This window comes from Labrus bergylta, chromosome 5 (genome assembly GCF_963930695.1).
Source record: "Labrus bergylta chromosome 5, fLabBer1.1, whole genome shotgun sequence".
Taxonomy (NCBI): domain Eukaryota; kingdom Metazoa; phylum Chordata; class Actinopteri; order Labriformes; family Labridae; genus Labrus; species Labrus bergylta.
Window position 1 is genome coordinate 32,771,935 of NC_089199.1, and position 10,273 is coordinate 32,782,207.

Sequence of the window (10,273 nt, forward strand, 5' to 3'; positions counted from 1 at the left end):
TCTTATCGAATTGTTATTCTCTCAATTTCTAGGTCCTCAGAAACGTCTGTCCCTCTTTTCTCCTTCTCCACTCCACTCTAACTCTCTCCACCAGTTTCTTCTCCCTTTTTGGTTTTCAGCTCAGAAGTTGTAGATGTTTGTTTCTACCAGGTGCATGATGGGAAATTAGTCTCAAAAGGATTTGTATTTTTGGAGACATTGAAACTGCAAGATCCCCAAAATCTAATTCTGTGACTAAATATTCTTTGAGTTGCTGACACATTGTGTTTAGATGTGAGAGAGTTTAAAAGTTTAAAGGAGCGATAGGTCAAATGTCGACTGAATTAAATAAGAAAACATTAAGGAAACATGCTATGTTGAAGTGCTGGCTTCTCTGACAACAATGCAGCAGCCAGTATGTCCTCCTTCTAACTTTACATTCTGCTCCTGAATGCTCTGGATTTGTTTGGACCAGAGAAGGTAGGCGCTTTTAAGACCACCCCCCAACGGCCGTTTTGGACGCCCCTCGGTTTGTCAGATATGAGAGCAGTTATCAGGTCAACAGGTGTTGCAGTGATGGAAGCGGTCAAGAGAAGTGGTTCAGATAGAAGTGATTGTACCCGACCTAAAAAGCCTCTGCATGTTTCTAATAAGCTCCACGAGCAGAAACGTGCTCAAACTAGGATCAATATTGGAGATGCTTTTGAAAAATGGAGAGAGGTTAGAACACAGAAAGGTTTACAGACCCATGCAGAGCTGGATAAACACTGAAGCTTCAGAGTCCACCACATGGTGACCTGCGTGCTTTATCGATTTTGCTTGATCGCATCTTCAGGTGATCCGTAAAGTCAACAAGCAGCACGCCATCCTGGACGTGGACGAGCCGGTTTCTCAGCTTCATAAGTGCGCCTTCCAGTTCAGAGACGATCCACAGTCCTTCCTGTGTTTATCCAACGACGCCATCATACAGTACCAGGTGAGAGTCCTTCCTTTTCCTGCTCTCGCTGCACTCCCTCTGTTCCCCCACAAACACATAAACCTCCACCTGTCCTCCCTCCAGGCCCCGTCCAGCGTCAGAGACCCAAGCAGAGTGGTGCTGAACGACGGATCCTGTTGGACCATCATCGGGGTGGAAGTAGTGGAGTACACCTTTAACCAGGGTTTGGCGTGCATCCAGACGCCTGTTACTCCTTTCCCTGTGATCACTGGTTTAGAGGCGAGTCAAAAAGAGAAACTCTCAGACACTCTGTCTGTTTGGTTTTAAATAAAGAGGGACAGAGGGTCTGGTTCTCTAAAGGATTCTGAAGCTAATTCACAATAGACATGCAAAGGGTTAAAAGGCGAAAACGACCTAATTGTCATTTTGAACGCTCCTTGCAGGTGAATGGTGGAGGACACGTTGCCATGCTGGAGATTGAAGGAGAAAACTTCAGCCCTCACCTTAAAGTCTGGTTCGGTAACAGCGAGGCGGAGACCATGTTCAAGTGAGTTCACAAGAGATAAAAAACTAAATGTGAAAATAGGAGATTTATGACGTTTTCAAACATCCACAAAAAATCCTGAAAGTTTCCCCAAAAATGTCAGGTGAGCTGAATGTGTGAACGCAAACTTTACCTGGACTTTATTCAGCAAACTCACCGATTAAATTTCTGCATGAAGTTGAGTCGAGCCGACAGAGATTGTCAGAACCTTATTGCTCATCATGTTAAATTTATGGATGCATGTAATACTTTTTGGTCATTGGATCTGGGAGGGGGAGGGGCTTGTGGACTTAATTGGGCTCAGTTCAGACTAGTAGAGAGTGGAGCCACACAGTCTTTTGACCTCTCTCTCCTCATCTCTCTTTTTGTATAGTTTTGGACTAACCTGTATCTGTTTTTTCTTTATTTTTGTTTAAGTAAACATTCAAACTTTGATCATTTGGTCCTGTGGATTTTCTAGAGAAAAATTATGTAAGAGAGGAGTTTTGGGAGCGTCAAGCTACGACTTCATTCAGTGGATAGCTACAGAGATAGTCTCCTGCTCTCAGGTGCATGTGTGAACAACCAGGTCAGGAGGATTTCAAGGCAAGTCAATATGAGAAGATACTCTAGAAAAGGTTGACGGGATTTTCAGTATTTATTTCTTTAGAGCAAACAGAGCTTCAGGTGATGCATGACCATTCATCTTTAGATTCCAGAAGAAGTTATGATGTTCATGAAAAATCAAAACAACTCTCATTAGATCCATCTGGGAGCTGATGTGTGCTGAACAATGATCGAATAGAAGAACAGGAACACAGATACTAAAATACTCGACCCAGAAAGCCAAAAGGAGAGTAGAAACATAAACAGGTCTATTCACAGGCGTACAGTCGACAACAGTTGTATTTAGAATTTTATTGGCCCGCTGCGCCGCTGTCTGCTCGCCTTTATTGGCTGGTGGAGAAACGGGGGCTGTGTGGGGGGGGGGAGGGTCACAAAACGTAATGTGATGTTCACGTCTCAACCAGCTAAATCTTTTTCTATAAAACTTCTAGGTCAATCATTTTTGTCACTTTATAGCGTCAAAGTCGTCTCTTAGTCTCTTAATGGACTGGAGTGATGGATTCATTTATTTAATTGATATCAAAGTCAGCTGTTTCTGTTCCGCAGCGTTGTCGTTCTGCGTCAGATGATCTTTTGCTTTAACAATCACTTTTAGGTCTTTTTCCTGCCGATTGCTCTCGTGGTTGGTGTTTTTTTTTACCTCGGAGGCTCCAGGTGCAGAGCGGAGCGGCACGAGGGCCAAATGAAAGTTTTTAGTCTTGTTAAGGTGCGACTGTGAAGCTGGCTGCTCGTTAAATCTGACCCAAATATGAACGTTTTTATGGCACATTAAGCACCACTTCCACACCGAGCATTATGCAACCAACGCGTAATTATATTTCAGTTGACCCAGAATTTAAAAAGCTGTTATTTTTCTGTTTGTTGAGGAATTTCAATAAAAGACGACAGACATGTAGACGTGTTTGTGACGTGTACGTGGCATGTTTCAGGAACGAGGTTTCCAAATACGTTTATAAAAGTGAAGATGATAAATAACACTGGACCAAAATGAATTACATGAAAATACAAAAGAATCATTTGACAAGTTCTTGCTGTGACCCTCTGAGGGCTCCTTAGTTTTAACTAAAACATGATTAAAGGAGCAGTATGTAACTCTGACTCACTCTCTACACATCTCACTGACTGGTCCTTTAACTAAAGATGCAGTTTGACCTTTTTCTACCATGAGAGTTCAAACAATCGTCTCTCTGAGTCTCGTGCAGAAGTTTTGAGGGAACCAAAAGACTGAGGCGCTTCCCCTCACAGATTCTCATGTGACACGATCCACATCAAAGCAGCCTCTCTGACGTCGGCGTCCACCTCAGAGCCCACACCTGAAGTGCTGACATCGTAACTCAGGCAGCCGCTCTGCAGCTCGGAGGACGAGGAGGAGAGATGTATTTATGTAACTCAGTCAGCCACAATGTGCTGATTGTAGAGAAACGGCAGCCAATTAGAAACAGGATCCCACACCGCCATCAGAGCCGGAGCTGGACGAGTCTCTAAAAGAGCACTCACAGTTTCATGTGTGACACAGAGAGATGTTTAGTCTCACACATAATCGGGTCATTTTCTACTTCCACTGTTTATTTTCAGTCATTTGCTGCTCACATTTCCTCCTGGAAAGTTTGAGACAAAACCAACAAACTGTTAATTATCCAAAACAATCAACACGATCGCTTGATGTCTTTGGCCTCTTTGTTGTGTTTGTCTTTGCACATTTGACGTCCATGTTGATACACAGAGTCTCACGTGTTTAGTTTACTGTGAAGCGTTTTAGTAAAGGCGTTTAGAACACGTCACGTGAATCATTTCAAGTCCAAGAAACAAAAAACAGACTGAAGTTACGTGATGATTCTTCAGGTTTATCAGTTATAGAAACATCTTTCTATTTACTTAGAAAATAAAAGAAGACAAGTTTATCCTTCAGTTGTTGCAGATAACTCTGATGATCCGTTACCATGGTTACCAAAGTATCTCACAGGAATCCTCTCACTCTCCTCTCCTCGTCTCTGCTCTCAGGTCTCCTAAGTCTCTGCTCTGCGTCGTTCCTGACGTCTCCGTGTTCACCGACGTCTGGTGCTCTCTGCGACGCATCATCACCGTCCCGCTGTCTCTCCTCCGATTGGACGGCCTGATTTATCGCACGCACTTCAGCTTCACCTTCACCCCGGAGCTGCAGCCGCCGCACTCTGTCCGAGGAGCAGCGGGAGGAGGGAGGAGAGATGACGGGGTGGAGGGAGGAGCGGAGGACGACGTCCTGTTGGAGACAATCCACCAGGAGTTCACCAGAGCCAACTTCCACCTCTTCATGCAGACGTAGCTCACCTGATGGAGGCGAATTAAGAAAAAAAAAAGACACCAGAACAGCTCGACATGTAAGCAGGAGACGCCAACAGAAAGTAGAGGCTGTGCGGTGTCGTCCTGTTTGGTGAATCAGGATGTTTTTTTAACTCATCACATTTCAAGTATATCCGACGCTAAAGCCCCATGATCCTTAGTGTTTCCTGTTAACATTCATCAATATGCAAGTAGTATTCATTTGACTTTTTAATCCAGTAGATGTCGCCCTTGAGCTCCAGCATAAAACCAAAACAAACTGCTGTTAGGCCACGCCTCCTCCATCCTGAAGCCTCCGCCCTCCACCAGCGACACACCTCCAACCCCCCTCCACTCGAGTTCGTACAAAGGAGTTTTAGCACAACCGGCGGACAAGATTGTCCTTTGCTTTAGCTGCAATCACCTGTGTCCTGCATTGTTGTGTTAGCATGCTAATTTTAGCGCTCTGTAGTCAGCTCGTAGCTTCACATTGTTGTGTTAGCATGCTAATGTTAGCGCTCTTTAGTTAGCTCGTAGCTTCACATTTCATGTAAACTGACACAGAATGAGCGTGATCTAAAAACTCTTACTAACATCCAAATAATCAGTGAGTATGTTCTTCTTCTTCTCTCTAGTTCTTGACTAAAACAGCTTTTATACACAAGGGGAGGAGCCGGCCGTCCCGTCCATGTAAACACGGCTCTGACAACAACACAGCCAGCGGGACTCGAGCTTCTCCCTCATTGTAGACAGTCAGGACTCAGAGACACATTTACACAGGACAGACTTTATGATTTATTGATGTGGAACATGTTGAACATTCTTCCTTTTATCAACTTCAGCAAAGGATTTTTATTTACCTACATTGTGTAATGTGCTGAAATGCTCATTCAGATCTTTCAGTCTTTGCAAAGTTGCCGTCACAGACTGCTCAGTGAACAAGAGGGGAAAGGTTTTTAGAGGTGTCGAGTGTAAAGCTGGGGAGAGACAATTCCATCCGACCAATCAGCGACCCGTCGTTAAGTGTCAGCTCATCTCTCTTTGAATCTCTTCACCAGATACTTTGTAGGTCTTCATGCAAGGCGACATGCCCCGAGGTGTAGTCGAGGCTAACTGCATGTCGATGAAAAACATGCTCTCTGTCTCTGAGGCTCTGAGGCTTCCAGAGAGACGTTTAAACGACGTGTTCAGCGACACTGACAGCTGATAAAACAGTAGAGAGTGGAAATGAACTGCTAATGCCTTACAGAAAAGAAACAGAGAGCTATAGAGCCGCGAGCCGAGGGAGGAGACACAGCGTCTGCTTCCCGTTTGATCCTCGGAGAGGCGGCTTACAACTCAATATTCTGAGGAAAGACGGAGGCCCCGGCTGTAATCCGAGCGGTATTCCTCTCTGGGTGTAGCGTGCATTTCTGAATGGCACTTTGTTATTCAACTGTAACTGTAATAATTCACGGGGTTCAGAAGTGAAAACAGGAACACGGGATACTCCCCGAGGATCTGAAAGGACTTTACCATCAGTGACGAGGTGATGTTGGACGCTTCAGGGGAGTTCAGTCGAGGTCAAATGATAAATGTTATCAAATTTATGAGTGTTTTTTTCCTGCTTAAAATCCATTGTGCCAATAAAAGCCATGTCTGAAAACGTTTCCCATAGGGCGAGATCGAGCAAGACCAAGACCATAGATATCTCTGAAAAATCATCATCTTGTGTTTAGGGGGCGTGTCCCTCACTTAGACCGTCACAGCGGGAAGGTTGCAGACGTAACCGGGGGATAAAAATCAAACTATAAATGAAGTGAAGTTATTTGTTGTTATAGAAAGAGGAGTTTTCCTTCTGATCACAGAGATGGTTCAGAGATTAGATCAGTGGTGGTCATTTAAAATCCAGAGTCCACCCAGTCCGAGACCAAGACAAGACCGAGTAAAAGTAATTTTGTCCTCCAGGCAGGCGGTCCAGGTTCGAATCCCACCTGTGGCTCCTTCCCCCCCCTCCCCCCTCTCTTTCCCTGGTGTCAGACTCTATCCAGCGTCTCTACATTAAACGCACAAAAAGCCCCAAAAATATATATTTCAGAAAAATGCTTTTGATTCCAAGACGAGACCGAGACCTTCAAAAAGTCGTCTGGAGACCGACTAGTGATGACCACACTCCGTAGACCCTGTTCCAGAACAAGCCCCTGGCCCAGTCCATTTCACACTTCCAGCCTGACCTGTGTTAACACTGTAAATAAAGTTTCTACTGTGTTTCCACATGTGCTGCATTTGGGTTCTTACACACAGCTTCAGGAATAAGACGTTTGGATTTATTCTGTTCTGTGATCATTTGAGGAAACAGTCGGCGCTCCGGACCGGACTGATTAAAGAAATCCTTTGGGATCAGGTCCAAGTCTTTGTCCTTCAGAGCTTTCATCTGTCTAACGTTAATCCAATTAATTAAAGTGTCTGGTAGCAGCGAGACTGAACAAACCAACAAAGCCGATGTCAGACGGCTCAGTTCTTCACCCCGTGTGTTTGATCTTTTGGAAGGAGTTGTGAGTTATTAAGCTCGTGGTGAAAAGCGAAACTAAAAAGCTCGTATTGTTCCGATCAAGTGAAGCGTGAGATAATCACAGAAGCGTGACGAGACCTCCCACGCGGCGCTCTGTAGTAAACCTCGTCTCCTCATCCGCCGCATGCTTCTCATTCTTAACACGGCGACTCCTCATCCGCACAGACGGGACGCAGTGAGGCTTCAGTGAGCGTGTGACGGAGACGAGCAGGAGGAACGCCGTTAAAGTTCAGCCGTCACGACGAGTTTTTAACCTCTGATATTATCTGAGTGTGTGTGTGTGTGTGTGTGTGTGTGTGGGTGTGTGTGGGTGTGTGTGTGTGTGTGTGTGTGTGTCTCTGTGTGTGTGTGTGTGTGTGTGTGTGTGTGTGTGTGTCTCTGTGTGTGTGTGTGTGTGTGTGTGTGTGTGTGTGTGTGTGTCTCTGTGTGTGTGTGTGTGTGTGTGTGTGTGTCTCTGTGTGTGTGTGTGTGTGTGTGTGTGTGTGTGTGTGTGTGTGTGTGTGTGTGTGTGTGTGTGTGTGTCAGAGAGAAAATTATAATTTTGCAAGAATTTTTCAGGATATATTGAAGATCCTGAGGATCTCTCCAAAGTTTTTCAGGATCTCAGGATTCACAAAGGATTTTCTCTGAAGTGTCTCTGGGTCGACATAGAACTGTTTCTTCTCTGCGTCTCTTCAGGGTGTTCGTCATTAAAACATCTTTAATCCTCAGACCTTACAGACATTTTGAAATGTTTAATAAACTGTAATAATATTTGAGAGGCTTTGTGAATCACTTGAACAGGTTCAGCTTTTTTGTGGATCTGACCCTGAGAGAGAAAGATTTAAAGCACAGTTTCATATTGAAGGTGGTTCAAAGTCTGATCCGACGCGGGTGAACCTTGTGTTTCTGCTTAACAGTGAAGATAAAGTGTAAAGAGAGCGTGCTGCTACGACACAAAGCACAAAAACAAACCCACTGATTGTCACAAAGGATCTCCATCTTTGTATTGAGGCTTTGTGTTTGTCAGAGTGGGATCTAATCAGGCTGATATTCATAAACCAGATATAACAGCATCTCCTCTTTAAAATCTTAATCTGTGATGTTTCACCCTTAAATAGAAATCAAGTATATCCTCTGAAAATAACTCTGTGAGTCATGACTGTCTACAATGGGTGTAACACCCGAGTCCCACTGTCTGTGATGTTTTCAGAGTTTTCAGAGTCCTATCTTCACTTTGTTTACATCGCCAGGACGGCCAGCTGACTCCTCCCCTCGTGTATAAAAGTTGTTTAATTGAGGGACTAGAGAAAAGAAGAATAACATACTGTACTCACTGCTTAACTGTGTTTCTAGATCACGCTCATTTCAGGTAAATTTACATGCAGTGTGAAGATACCAGCATAATAAAGATCACTAGCATTAGCATGCTAACACAACAATGCAGCGCCAGTTGTTTTGGTTTCATGCTGGTGCTCAAGGGCGACATCTGCTGGATCAAAAAAATTACATATAAAGGCTTTAAGATATGGGACAACAAAACCAAGAAGCTTGTTCCTCATCCAGGAAAGCGTCCGTGCAGACATGAAGCCTGAAGGAGGCCTCCAGCTTCCCTCCTCACGTGTCCTCTCCTCCGAGGGGAATTGAGCGCCATGTGTCTCTCTTCCTGCGTTCTCTCTCTCTCCCTTCCTCCTCCTCCTCCTCCTCTTCCTCATCATTAGCAAGACAAACATGTGTGGGGAGAAGAGGAAGGAGACGAGAAGAAACACAAGACCGTGCCGTCCTGGAGCTCCTAATCTCTATCATGTGGAGAGAAACTTCAAACTGAGAGCTTCACGTGCCCCCAAACACTGACGGGCTGCCACGTTCCCCCTCCGTCATGAACCAGGAGCCAAATGAAAGGGCCCATTCTTTAGGCTCCACAGAAACACACCTCCATTCTTCACTCAGACCTTCACCCTCCTTCCCTCTTGTCGCCTGAAGAACAGGCTGCAGGGACTTTAAAGCCTCCGGTGCATCCTGTGGGCGGAGCTTTAAAGACGCTTCAAATAAAGAGAGAAGAAGAAGAAGAAGTTACAAACTGAAGACAGAGGTGCCCAACATGTCCCCGTGGTCATTTCACTCATTAACAGAAGAGTTTGAACAGAGGCCTTTCTGTGTGTCCTCTTCCTGCATGTGTGGGTTCTCAAGGTTCTCCGGTAAATGATCCCTGTGACAGATGCTAACATGCTGCACATCTGGAGACAGACTCTTCATATCAGTTCTCTTAAATGATGTGTCCTCGCTCCTCGGGGGCAAACCGGATGTTGTTCTGGACCCGTCATGCTAAGGATCGTCCCAAAGCTCTTTTTACTGAAACGAGGAGATGTGACGGCGCTGGAAAAACAAAGGAGGTGGAACCAATTGCAGAAAAACCAAAAACTATTTATTTTAAAACAAAAAGGAAAAAAGGAAAAACAAACTAAAATCAAAAATGTCCAAACTGAAAACTCCACAAAAGATCTAAAACCCAAGGAGCGGCAAGAACCTAAATCATGAAACCCTGAAGACAGAGACACAAGAATAAGTAATGACACCATCACAACAGGAAACACTGAAGACTTAACTAGGACCCACACGAGGGAAGAATGAAACTAAATACAAGATCTGAAAATCTACAAAATAAGAAATCAAATCAGATCAAATCATGACTGGAGATAAGAAGGAGCTCTGAGGAGCTGTGAGCGAGGACACACGATGGCAGACTTCTTCAGTCTTTTTCAGATCAGGAATCACTCTTTCAACGGCAGAGTTTCTGATAAATTCTACCAGAAACACGTCTCCGCTCGGCCTCGGCAGTGAAGCTGAGAGCTTTTTCATTTAGTCAGTGTGTCTGCTTCCTCTGGCTCCTCTGCGTCTCAGCTCCATCAGTCCAGAGTCCTCTGCTGCAGATACACTTGACTTCTGTTTCTGCAGGATGTCGGTGCACGGAGCATCAAACAGATCGAGCGGGACAGGAAGTCAGACACAGAAACAACATGAAAACATCCGGTTTATTTTCAGAATAAAAGCCTCCACTTTGACGTGTAAGCACAATGACCTTATGTGTGTTTGTCGTCTTCTTTATAATCAGAATCAGAATCAGAATCAGAATCAGAATCAGAATCTGGGTTTATTGCCAAGTACATTTACACATAAAGGAATTTGACTTGGTGTATTGGTGCCAAACAATTAATAAGGAAATAAATCAGAACTAGAAACAACTTAAATAATACAGAATAAGAAGATATTACAATATATAAAATAGAATTTAAAATGTAAAATATAAAAAAAAAAGATACAAAACACAAAATGTACAAAAGGTGCAATGTAGGAGTGTAGATTTTTTTAAGGTTTTATA

General features: G+C 44.2%; 1 protein-coding gene across 2 annotated transcripts in view; it reads left to right on the top strand.

Moving 5' to 3' along the window:
- LOC110004880 (recombining binding protein suppressor of hairless-like protein) overlaps positions 1-9,972 on the top strand; it is a 16,589-nt gene extending 6,617 nt beyond the window's left edge. For both annotated transcript variants that reach the window (XM_065955441.1, XM_065955440.1), the window contains 4 exons: positions 815-955; positions 1,040-1,195; positions 1,360-1,463; positions 4,068-9,972. In XM_065955441.1, coding sequence (XP_065811513.1) covers positions 815-955; positions 1,040-1,195; positions 1,360-1,463; positions 4,068-4,368 — 702 coding nt within the window. In that variant the 3' untranslated portion in view covers positions 4,369-9,972. The remainder of the gene's footprint in view (positions 1-814; positions 956-1,039; positions 1,196-1,359; positions 1,464-4,067) is intronic.
- The last annotated feature ends 301 nt before the right edge of the window (positions 9,973-10,273 follow it).